Here is a 13,544-nt window from a genome sequence, read left to right on the forward strand (position 1 = left end):
TACCAAGACAAGGTAGTTCAATAATTACTGAACAAAAAAGTCATTAACATTCATACAATGACCTGTTTTTTTTTTTTTTAAGTGTCTTGTTTTGTTTTGACCAAAAGATCATGAGATGTTCATAAATTTTTGAATGTGAGATCATATCCTAAAACATGATAAAGCTTCTGGTAGGATTCCAGTTGTTAACACATTGCAGTTTAGCTGGTGCAACACAGTGGTATCTTGAGATTCAGAGCAGTAAAATCCTTTTATGTTGTCTAGAATTGGCTTGTTGGTAATATGTAATTCTGGCACCCCTTTACAGAGAAAGAGATATACAAAAATTTCTGGAAGATTTGATGTGCTATTTATTCTGGTGTACATTCTATTTACAGAAAGTGCCAAATTTCAGGATACTCCTTATGTAGAAATTCACACCAGGAGTGCTAAGATTATTTAAAGTGCCTAGTGGTATCTTATTTGGTCCAAACTTGTCTCAAGCTTGCTTGTTCTGAAAAAGGCTTCATAAAATCACAAAAAAAGAGCAGAAATTTTAGCTTCTTAAACCTGTCCCACCTTCCTAGAAGACTTTTAATATGGAACAGTTTAGGCTTTGAAAACCCCCTCAAGCAGGTCTGAATCTTGGACCTATAATGTGTTGGTTTTGCCAGGCCCCAGGGGCTCATGGAGAGGGCAGGGCGCAGCTCTTGTTTGTCTATATGTCAAAATTTTTCTTTTCTTTTTTTTGGAGACAGAGTCTCACTCTTTCTCCCAGGCTGTAGTGCAGTGGCCAGATCTTGGCTCACTGCAACTTCTGCCTCCCGGGTTCAAGCGATTCTCCTGCCTCAGCCTCCTGAGTAGCTGGGATTACAGGTGTGCATCACCACGCCCGGCTAATATTTGTATTTTCAGTAGAGACAGGGTTTCACCATGTCGGTTAGGCTGGTCTGCTCCTGACCTCATGATCCGCCTGCCCCGTCCTCCCAAAGTGCTGGAATTACAGGCGTGAGCCATCATGCTCAGCGCTGCACTTTTCTAGTGTAGTTGCTAGCACTTACAGGCACTTGAAAGATGTTTGATGAACAGAGAAGTAAATAAAACGTTCATATTTTTAGTATGAAACCTGGAAGCTCTGCAAAAGGCTCACATGTAGAGAATGTAAATTGAGGTTATTAAAAAAAATTAGTGAGCCAATTGGAGTATTTTAACAAATTGGGGATTAAAAGTAAGTGCCTGCCTCCCTTAAGTTTTGAAAATGTAATTTTTTTGCAATATTCCACAGTTATTTGTTATTTGGGTTGACACTAAGTCTTTCTTTCTTTTTTTTGGAGATGGAGTCTCATTCTGTCACCCAAGCTGGAGTGCAGTGGTGCGATCTCAGCTCACTGCAAATTCCACCTTTCAGGTTCAAGCAATTCTCCTGCCTCAGCCTCCCAAGAAGCTGGGATTGCAGGTACCTGCCACCACACCTCGCTAATTTTTGTATTTTTACTAGAGATGGGGTTTCACCCATCTTGGCCAGGCTGGTCTTGAACTCCTGGTCTCAGGTGATACACCAGCCTCAGTCTCCCAAAGTTCTGGGATTACAGACACGGGATTTTCCTTAAAGCCAGATTACAATGTTTAGAAGTTCTAAATGCTGATAGGATTTCCTGGCTTTCTACATACTACTTCAGCCCTCCAATAAGTTCCTATGTAACTAAAAATAATAAGACCAAATCATGAAATACCAAATTTACATGTATGCATAAGTCAAACATTTTTCTTAAATCGTCTGATTGCAAATGTTGACTCTCTTGTCAAAGATAGTTTTTAAATTGTCATATGCCCTACTTTGCTTGTGCCCTAAGCTTGTGCTTAGGCTGCTGGTTTTATCCAGTTCTCCAAAATAACAGATCTACACATTCAGATTAACTTAACTGTCACTGGGTTAATTCTTTAGGTGACCCTGGCACTCTGAGACCACATAATCTTCATAATCTTCAACCTGTGATATCACAGTCCCAACAGGACTGCTAAGGTGCTGATGCCTCATAGAGAGGCAAGGCCATTCTGAGGGTTTGAAAACATTTGATGTCATCGAGAGTAAAGCTGTAGTTATTGCTACACATTGACATTTGCAATTACTATTTTTTGTTATTTGCATCAGTTGACTTTTGTAAACAATTTGTCAATCAAAAGTATATGTATTTGGTGGTTTTAATGAGTTATATTTAGAATCTTTCATTGCTCTTTAGCTTTTTATTTATTTATGTCATCTCCTTGTAAACTGCTTAAGGGACCTTTTAGTTTTTTTTTTTTAACACAGTATTGCTCTCACCCAGGTTGGAGTGCAGTGGCATGATCTTGGCTCACTGCAGTCTCCACCTCCCAGGTTCAAGTGATTCTCCTGCCTCAGACTCATGAGTAGCTGGGAGTACAGGCATGTGCCAATATGCCCAGCTAATTTTTACATTTTTAGTAGAGACAGGGTTTCACCATGTTGGCCAGGCTGGTTTCGAACTCTTGAACTTAGGTGATCTGCCTGCCTCAGCCTCCCAAAATGCTGGGATTGCAGGCATGAGACACCATGCCTGGCTGGACTTTTGTTCTTATTAGAGTACCCATCCACATGATGATCAAAACATATTTATGAAACATTTATGGTAAAAAATTGATAACTTGTACAAATTTTTTACCATGAATTTTTCAAAAATGTTTTTTGATAAAAAGTCCTAGACAATCCAAGTAGTGACAGGAATGCAATGCTAATGCATTCCTGTCCACCTCCAAAGCAGTTTTTATTCAGTCCTTTTAGTCCTGATGTTAATATCATTTTATTCTACAATTACATACTGGCATATATATTTGAATCAGTGGTCACATACAGCTGAAGTAGCTGATGGTTTCTTTCTCTTCTTTTTCTTTTTTTGAGACAGTGACTCAGTCTGTTGCTCAGGCTGGAGTGCAGTGGTGCAGTCACAGCTCACTGCAGCCTCAACATCCCTGGGCTCGGGTGATCCTCCCATCTCAACCTCTCAAGTTAGCTGAGACCACAGGTGCCCCCCATCATGCCAGGCTAATTTTTGTATTTTTGGTAGAGATGGGTTCTTGCTATGTTGCCCAGGCTAGTCTCTAACTCCTGACTTCAAGTGATCCACCCACTTTAGCCTCCCAAAATGCTGGGATTACAGGTGCGAGCCACTGTGCCTTGCCGTTGTTGATGGTTTCTTGATTTTCCAGCTGTTATTTAATACAACACAATTAATATCAAGCCCTGAACTGAAAAGTTGGTAGTGAAATATATAACAATTAGAATATATGTAAATCCTAGGAGGGGCTCAAATTATGCTCAATCCATTTCTTTTTCTTTTCATTCAGATTGTTCACAAGCAGCTCCTCAGGGGTTGATAATTTTAAAATTGAGATCATGCAATTTGACAACAGAGGTTACTATATATGACAATGGTAAAATACATGCAAAATATATTTATGCTGTAGAATTATTATAATTCACTCCTTTATACCACTCTCTGTCCAGCATACCTTCATAACAAGACCTCTAGTACACTTTATGATGAACATGTTAGTTTGTACCATCTAGCTCTACTACATGACTGTATTTTGTGTATTCTGTTATTTTTACTTTTTAAGTGTTTTCTTCAGATGGTTGACATATTTCTAATTTCAGTTCAAAGGCAAAAATTAAATTTTGTATATTGATAGGTTTTTTATGGTTTTGATTATTTATGTAATATACAAACATTTCTAGTTTTATTTATTTTTCTTTTATGTGCCAAAGAAAATAGAAAATTACATATATTGGCTATAGTATCACTTAATAAAAATGCACAAGAAGAAAAAGATAGGAAGATTTTTTTTCCTTATGAGTAGAGAGGAATGAAATTTCCGAGTATTATGCTATTATTCTGACTTAATATCTGTAGTTACCATCAAATAAAATTAATACCAATTGAAATTACATGCGATCCTCTTGGGGAAACAAATCCCTTTATACACTTAGAAGAGTTTGTTCTGAAAAATTTCTGAGCTCCTTTATGATATTCAACCAATTTCCAAGGCACAGAGGTTAACTTTTATTTGTGACTACAAACTTATATGTTTCTAAATATTAGCGCTAAGTTTACACTGTACACAGTACATATACTTTTAGATTTATACTAATAACCCATCTTACCAATCAATCCCCCTGTGGTAGTTATTTCTATTAAAGAACTGTACCTCCTCAAAGGTTTTTGGGCTGGGGGAGTTACTAAGGATGGAAGGATGCATAACCAGGAACAAATACAAAGCAGTGGTACCTGGAAAGACAATAGAGGTTTAGAAATTAATTAAATGGAAACACAATTTCCTATGACTAGCACTTTAAAGTCATTAGTAAATTAAATATTATAATGACCCAAACAAATTTGTTATAACTACTCCTTGAAATAAATTGAATAGATAATCAGCAGTTTAATAGAAGCAGATTCTAAAAAAATGGAGATGCTGTGGTGTGAAAAGAGGCCTGTTGCAGAGATTGAGAACTGGCTTTCGATCTCAGCTCAATGACTGATTTGTCTGTGTCTTTGTCTTTTAGCGTCTGTTTTTCTCAGCTTTCTTTTTCTTTTCTTTTTTTTTTTTTTGAGACAGTGTCTCACTATGTTGCCCAGGCTGGAGTGTGGTGGTGGAATCGTGGCTCACTACAATCTCAACACCAGGCTCATGGGATCCTCCTGTCTCAGCCTCTCAAGCAGCTGGGACTATAGGCATGTACCACGGAGCCTGACTGAATTTGCAAAGTTTTTTTTATCTTTAGTAGAGATGACTGTGTTGCTCAGGCTAGTCTTGAATGCTTGAGCTCATGCAGTCCTCCCACCTCGGGCTCCCAAAGTGCTGAGAATACAGGAGTGAGCCACCTCACCTGGCCTGTCTCAGCTTTCTTAATGGAAAATCACCTGCCTTGCTTATTTCATCGATTTTCTTTGAGAATGAAAGGACATGTACCCGAAGACATTTTGATAGTAATAAGGCACTATATAAATGCAATATATTATTATTTAATATATTACATTACCAAAATCAATACTTGGGTTCTCATGTTATGTTTTTCCTGAGGCCTATGAGAGCTAATTAAACTTAAGACAGAATTTAATCTTTCAACAAGTTTGCTTAAGCTTGAATGTACTTATATTTTTATAAAAGTAGTAGCAAAAATTGTTTAAATAGCTAAATTGGAAAAAAATTGTGCCCTTTCTTAGTGATATAACTTATAAAATTTGCATTTAATAGGGAAGAGAATGATATATCACAGTTACTCATATATATTTGTGACTATTGGGGAGTAAGGGTATGATTTTTCAAAAAGTGAGCAACGTCATAAACTGTATGATTAGTGTTTTATAAGCCTAAGCGAAGGAGATAAAGTGTGTAGCTTGGTCAGATTGGTGCAAGAGAAAGTAAGGCAGTTTGGGTTTCGTTTGTCAAAATTTAACCGTGTATGTAATACTCGTAACTGTGACTGTGTTTTTAAGATAATATATAAATATTTATATTTATATTACATAATATTTATAGGTACTGGCTACTCCGAGGAGAGAAATATACTATTATTTACAGTATTATACAATCTGTGGAGCAGGACTTGTTAATTATATTCCAAGGCACTAGCTAGCAATAGTAATAAGACATGGCCTTATTTCTCTCACTTGGAGAAATTGCTACTCTAATTTTGCTTAGTAATTATGTCATGTTGCCATTTGTACAAAATTTTGAATTTTCTTTCAAGTAAGTTTTCTTTAGTATTTATGTACTTAAATGTATTAATATGGTATTATTAATAATACTGATTAAATAATAGTATAAATAGTATTAATATGATAGTATAGCATTTATTTGAATAGCATCAATATGCTAGTATTTACTTAAATAGTTTATATATATATTTTTTGAGATGGAGTCTTGCTCTGTTGCCCATGCTGGAGTGCAGTGCTATGATTTCAGCTCACCACAACCTTCTCCTTCTGGGCTCAAGTGATTCTTGTGCCTCAGCCTCTTTACAGGTGCCTGACAGCATGCCCAGCTAATTTTTATATTTTTAGTAGAGATAGCATTTCACCATGTTGGCCAGGCTGGTCTCAAATTCCTGATCTCAGGTGATCCACCTGCCTTGGCCTCCTAAAGTGATGGGAGTACAGGCATGAGCCACTGTGCCCAGCCCTTAAATAGTATTAATATGGCAGTAAAGTAGTATTTTAGTGTTGATTTGCTTAAATCGTACAAATATGGTAATATTTAAGTACACTAAATATTTATAAGTTAAGCTTTCTTTAGTATTTATTTACTTAAATCTACCATATCTATACAAAGAAAAGTAGTTAAAATAACTCTTCAATGGCAATATTGTCTTAAAAAATAAATCGAAAGAGGCAGTCTTCCCATATTACATCTGAGCCAAACAATGAACACTTTGTCTGTAATCATAGATCATTATAGGGAATAAAACATAGTAACCTATGATATATAAAGTAAAAATGTTCTTCACAAGCATGCCTTAAAACAGTGGTCCTCCAACTAACATGCATCAGATTCATGTGGGGGGCTTGTTAAAACACAGATAGCTCAGCTCTTCCCCAGTATCTCTGATTCAGCAAATCTTTGTTATAACCCAAGGATTTACACTTATCTGATTAAGTTCTCTGGTGATGCTTATGCTGCTGGTCTGGCAACCACCCTTGAGAATCACTGACTTACAATAACTGTGAAGCAATATCTAAAATTTATTGGAGAAAAAGATGCTCCATTACATGAAATCCATAGTAATATAGAAAGAGCATGTTCTTTGAAGTCAGGTAAATTCTAGGATCAAGATTTTTATTTCTTATACTTACCAGCAGTGTGAATTTGAACAAAAAATATTTAACCTCTTGAGTCTTAGTTTTTCCATCTGTGTAATGGGGAAGAAAATACTTAGCTTTCAGGGTTTATGAGGATCAATGAGGTAACCTATGTGAAATCACCTAAAGAGTGCCTATCTGAATATTCAAAAGGTATTTTTCCAGATAAAAACTTTATTGAGATATAACTTAGAATTATAATAAATAAATGCATTTTAATCTCAATTATGTACTTGAGATATAATACTTTATATGCATGAGGCATTTTAAAAATTAAAAATAATAAATCTTTTTGGAAATAAGTATTGCCATTATAATGTGAGAATGAAAAACAGATTAATTTCTTTCTTAGATCAACTGAAAACATTCTTTTCTGGATCTTTTTAAAAATTGTATTAAATACATTTATTTCACTTTTAGTAGCCTTTCATGACCAGCATTAATTAGACAAACAGAAAAAATGAATGTAACCTAATTATTTTACATAGTAAAAGGTATAATGCAATTTATCAGGGTTAAAAATTTTTTAATTGACTTGGTCAAGTCAATTCTAAGCAAAAAGAACACAGCAGGCAGCATCACACTATCGGACTTCAAACTATACTACAAGGCTACAGTAATCAAAACAGCATGGTACTGGTACCAAAACAGAGATATAGACCAATGGAACAGAACAGAGGCATCGGAGGCAACAAAACATATCTACAACCATACAATCTTGGATAAACCTGACAAAAACAAGCAATGGGGAAAGGATTCCCTGTTTCATAAATGGTGTTGGGAAAACTGGCTAGCCTGTGCAGAAAGCAGAAACTGGACCTCTTCCTGACACCTTACACTAAAATTAACTCCAGATGGATTAAAGACTTAAACATAAGACCTGGCATCATAAAAACCCTAGAAGAAAATCTAGGCAAAACCATTCAGGACATAGGAGTAGGCAAGGACTTCATGACCAAAACACCAAAAGCATTGGCAGCAAAAGCCAAAATAGACAAATGGGATCTAATCAAACTCCACCGCTTCTGCACGGCAAAAGAAACAGTCACTAGAGTGAATCGGCAACCAACAGAATGGGAAAAAATTTTTGCAGTTTACCCATCTGACAAAGGGCTGAGATCCAGAATTTGCAAAGAACTCAAACAGATTTACAAGAAAAAAACAAGCCCATTCAAAAATTGGCAAAGGATATGAACAGACACTTTACAAAAGAAGACATACATGAGGCCAACAAACATAAGAAAAAATATTCATCATCACTGGTCATCAGAGAAATGCAAATCAAAACTACATTGAGATACCATCTCACACCAGTTAGAATAGTGATCATTAAAAAATCTAGAGTAACAGATGCTGGAGAGGATGTGGAAAAATAGGAACACTTTTACACTGCTGATGGGAGCGAAAATTAGTTCAACCATTGTGGAAGACAGTGTGGCAATTCCTCAAGGACCTAGAACTAGAAATTCCATTTGACCCAGCAATCCCATTACTGGGTATATATCCAAAGGACTATAAATCGTTCTATAAGAACACATGCACACGAATGTTCATTGCAGCACTGTTTACAATAGCAAAGACCTGGAACCAACCCAAATGCCCATCGATGATAGGCTGGACTGGAAAAATGTGGCACATATATACCATGAAATATTATGTAGCCATCAAAAACGATGAGATCATGTCCTTTGTAGGGACATGGGTGAATCTGGAGAACATCATTCTCAGCAAACTGACACAAGAACAGAAAATGAAATACTGCATATTCTCACGCATAGGTGGGTGATGAAAAATGAGAACACATGGACACAGGGAGGAACGCACTACACTGGGGTCTATTGGGGGAATAGGGGAGGGACAGCATGGGGAGAAAGGCCAGATGTGGGTGAAGGGGAGGAAGACAGCAAATCACACTGCCACGTGTGTACCTATGCAAGTATCTTGCATGTTCTGCACATGTACCCCAAAACCTAAAATGCCATTAAAAAAATAAAAATAAAAAAGCTAGAATATAGACAGATAAATAGATGGTTGTTAATTGTTGTTTGCCAAGCACATTGTTGTAACTAGTTTAATTAAATATGTTTCAAAAAAATTTTTTTAAATTGTGGTTTCTGAATTCTGTCTTTACCTATATGTATTATTTGGTCTAAATAAACTGTCCTGTGTATATACTTTGTCAGTGGTAACTCAACTACATAATCATAGACACATTCTTAAATAATCACCTATAAATATTCAGTTTTATATTTTTGTCAACTTCCACACTGAAAAATATTTGAATATCTAGATAACTAGAAATCTGTGCAAAAATATCCAGAAAAAAGATATATAGTTTTTGAGATGGAGTTTTACTCTGTTATCCAGACTGGAGTGCAGTGGTATGATCTTGGCTTACTGCAACCTCTGCCTCCCGGTTCCAGTAATAATTCTGCCTCAGCCTCCGGAGTACCTGGGACTACAGGCACATGTCTGGCTAATTTTTGTATTTTTAGTAGTGACGGGGTTTCACCATATTGGTCAGGCTGGTCTTGAACTCCTCACCTCAGGTGATCTACCTGCCTCAACCACCCAAAGTGCTGGGATTACAGGCATAAGCCACCAGGCCTGGCCCAGAAAAATACTTTTGACAAAAGTACAGTTAAGAATGAAGCTATTTAATTTTCATGTGACTGATATGAGAAAATACTTTAATTAAAAAATAATCAGTTTCACAAAATATGGGTATCTACAGCAACATGAATCTCTAAAGTATTATGCTAAATGAAAGAAATCAGATGCAAAAGACTACACACTACATGCTTCCATTTACATGAAGTTCTAGAAAAGGCAAAACTGTAGTGGTAGAACGTAGTTGCTTGTGGCGGGGGATGTGGTGGATGGAGGGGATAGACTGCAAAGGGACATGGAGAGATTTTCTTAGGCTAACAACTATATCTCGAATGTGGTGGACTTCAGCTAATTGTACATTTAAAACGGGTGGATTTTATTGCATGCAAATTATACCTCAACAAAACTGGGAAAAAATCAGTTCTACAAAAAAGAATCAAGTTCTATAAAAAGTCTTTTCCAATGACAAATGTCATATCCAAATTGTTGCAAACATTTGGAAACCCAATTGAATTTAAGAGGACAAGTAATAATTCTACTCTCTAACCATGACATCAAAATGTCTGCGTATCCATACAAGAGGAAGTGAATCCTGCAGGACTTTCAAAGCAAAATGCTTTAGAAAGCCTTCAGGATGTGATCAGTCTTGACAAGGTTATGTGATGAAAGTGGGAGTTCACTGAAAGAGATTTTAAATGTTGTCCTAGTTGCCTTTTGACTTTAGATAGACAAGGACAAGTGAGGTAGGAGAAGAAAAGTATAAATATTTGTAATATTTATTGTTTCCAGATTGATACCTGCAAATGACATTAAGGAAAAAATGAATATGCTAAACTCCCTGTGTACATTGCACAGAACTTTCCTCAGTTATTTCTAGATAATTGAGAGGGAATGTATTCCCCTTAGCAAAAATAAGATTGTAAAGGCTGTATTCTGTGAAGCCAGAAACCAAGGGCCCCGAATAATTTATCATGCAGGATACAGCATGAATGTCTGGGAGTTTAAAGTTTCCATAGGGCATTAATACTGATTCTTAGAAACAAGAAGTTTATTGGGGAAAAATTGCACACCAATTTAAGAAAAGGGAAAAAAACATTTTTCCTGGATATGAATAAATACGTTTCTTAGCACAGAGTTTTGTGTATGTCTAGGAATTCTGCTTGTCAAACATCTTTTAGACTTTTCAAAAACAGTCATCTCTGCAAGAAATAGTTTACAAATAAACAATATTAGGAAAATGGCAGCCTAAGGGACTATTTTTCTAGAAAGGATTTATTATAATAAAAAGTTATAGGTACTTGTATGTGTCCCTCTTGACTTTTGATACAATCCTGTCAGTGATTAGCTTTGATTTTAGAAATGCTAATTACAATGCTTTTCAATTAAAATATTTGGGAAAAAATTACACGTGCCACCAAAATGACTGGTGGACATTTGAATGCTGTGACATCTGCTTTATTCTTTTCACTTAAAAACACTTTATATACATTACTCAGCTGAAGGAAAATTATGTCAGAGTTATTCATTCATTAGCAGTTATGGGAAGTTTATGAACTTATTGTGACAAGAACTCATTGTCTAGTCATCCGGAATTTTACACTGGTTAATCACAACATAAAAAGTTCTCACCAGTTTTCTGGGGTCCTATTACCAAGAATTTTGGTAAGCGATCACAAGTTTTTTCTTTAGACCAAATGTCTCTGTGGCGTTTGTCATCACAAGGATTCTAAATGAGAGAAGAACATAGACATTTTTTTCATGATTGTGTCCATTATGGGCTAGCTCTTCTAACGTGTGTTCTTTAAAGGTATACCAGGAAGCACTGGGATTAAAAAAATTAGGTTGTTTTAAAAAATGAAAGCCCTGAAGTAGCATCATGGAAGTTTTTTTTTTTTTTTTTTTTTTTTGCAAAGTTAACTTAATATCCCTTTTCTAATGCAGTTTTAACATGATAAATATAAACACACGTGATTTACGAAGTTATGTGCTAATTATCTACGTTTTTTTTAAGAAGGAGAGAGAAAAGGAATGAAGGAGAGGAAGACAGGAAAAAAAAGGGAGAGAGAACAGGAATGTTGTTTTATTCAAAAAATGGGTATTGAAAACCTCCTTTATGCCAATAATTGTGCTTAATAATGGCCGATCAATATTTCATTTAAACCTATGAGTAGGTGTGATGTGATACTGATAAAAATCTGTATTTTGCGTATTTAAAGTGGAAAGTTCTCCACTTTATAAATGTTTATTAAGTTTACTTGTTCCAGATCTGAGTTCAAGTCTTGAATATCCTTATTAATTTTCTGTCTCATTGATCTATCTAATATTGATGTTGAAGTCTCCCATTATTATTGTATGGGAGTCTAGGGAGTCTAAGTCTCTTTATAGGTCTTATGTATCTGGGTGTTCCTGTATTGGGTGCGTATATATTTAGGATTATTAGCTCTTCTTGTTGCATTGATCCTTTTACCATTATCTTTGTTGCTTTAAAATCTATTTTATGAGAGGCAAGAATTGCAACTCCTGCTTATTTATTTATTTATTTATTTTTGCTCTCCATTTGGTTGGTAAACCTTTCTCCATCCCTTTGTTTTGAGTCTTTGTGTATCCTTGCATGTAAAATGGGTCTGGATGCAGCATACCATTGGGTTTTGGCTGTATCTTTTGATTAAGGGATTTAGATGATTTAAATTTAGGATTACTGCCATTTGATGTTACCTGGCTGTTTTGTCCATTCGTTGATGTAAATTCTTCATTATGTTGATGCTCTTTACTTTTTGGTATATTTTTGGAAAGGCTAATTAATAGTGGTTGTTCCTTTCTATGTGTAATGCTTCTTTCAGAAGCTCTTGTAAAGCAGGCCTGGTGGTAATAAAATCTCTGAGTACTTGCTTGTTCATAAAAAAAATTTATTTTTCCTTCAGTTGTGAAGTTTAGTTTGGCTGGATATGAAATTCTGGGTTGAAAGTTCTTTTCTTTAAGGATGTTGAATATTGACCCCACTCTCTTCTGGCTTGTAGGGTTTCTGCTGAGAGATCTGCTGTAAGTCTGATAGGCTTCCCTTTGTGGGTAACCCAGCCTTTCTCTCTAGCTGCCCTTAGTATTTTCTCCTTCATTTCAACCCTGGTGAATCTAACGATTATGTGCCTTGGGGTTGCTCTTCTTGAGGAATCTTTGTGGTGTTCTCTGTATTACCTGGAGTTGAATATTTTCCTTCCTTGCTAGGTTGGGAAAGTTTTCCTGAATAATATCCTGAAGAGTATTTTCCAGCTTGGATTCATTCTCTTCGTCACATTCAGGTACACCTATCAAACGTAGATTAGGTCTTTTCACATAGTCCCATATTTCTCGAAGACTTTGCTCATTCCTTTTTATCCTTTTTTCTCTATTCTTGTCTTCTCATTTTATTTCATTAAGTTGGTCTTCAATCTCTGATAGCCTTTCTTCTGCTTGATCAATTCGACTATTAAAACTTGTGCATATTTTGCGAAGTTCTCGTGTTGTATTTTTCAACTCTGTTAATTCATTTATATTCCTCTCTATATTTTCTATTGTTAGCATTTCATCAAACCTTTTTTCAAAGTTCTTAGTTTCTTGCATTGGGTTATAACAAGTTCTTTTAACTCCCAGAAGTTTCTTATCATCCATCTTCTGAAGCCTACTTCTGTTAATGAAACACAGTCCTTCTCCATCAGGTCTTGTTCCATTGCTGATGAGGAACTGTAATCCCCTGTAGATGGAGAGGCATTCTGATTTTGGGTATTCTTAGCCTTTTTAGGCTGGTTTCTTCCCTTCGTTATAAATTTATCCATCTGCTCTCTTTGCAATTACCACCTTTCTAATTAGGTTTCTGAGTGGACGTCCAATTTACTGATTCTCAGCTCCGGAATCTGAGCAACCCACTGTGCCGGCCAAAACAGCGGTGTTAAGACTGATGGTGCTCTTCTGCCTGGGAATCTCCGGTCTGGCTTCCTTCTTGAGTCTGTAATAGGCAACTCTGCCTTCCTGGAGCTCCAAACGTCTGTCAGAAGGGGAACCAGTCCTGTTTACTCTGCACCAAGAGCTGCTGCGCCTAGGCGC

The 13,544-nt window shown here is 36.1% G+C and overlaps 1 protein-coding gene across 5 annotated transcripts in view; it reads right to left on the reverse strand.

Moving 5' to 3' along the window:
- Window positions 1-13,544, reverse strand: part of LOC100394816 (N-deacetylase and N-sulfotransferase 3) — a 183,433-nt gene that overhangs the window by 22,005 nt on the left and 147,884 nt on the right. For 3 of the 5 annotated variants that reach the window (XM_008992776.5, XM_002745449.6, XM_035293059.3), the window contains 2 exons: window positions 11,097-11,193; window positions 4,160-4,283 (listed from right to left, as the gene is read on the reverse strand). In XM_008992776.5, the coding sequence (XP_008991024.3) occupies window positions 4,160-4,283; window positions 11,097-11,193 (221 nt within the window). The remainder of the gene's footprint in view (window positions 1-4,159; window positions 4,284-11,096; window positions 11,194-13,544) is intronic. The other 2 variants (XM_078366578.1, XM_078366579.1) reach the window with 1 other exon arrangement.

This window comes from Callithrix jacchus, chromosome 3, assembly GCF_049354715.1.
Source record: "Callithrix jacchus isolate 240 chromosome 3, calJac240_pri, whole genome shotgun sequence".
Taxonomy (NCBI): Eukaryota; Metazoa; Chordata; class Mammalia; order Primates; family Cebidae; genus Callithrix; species Callithrix jacchus.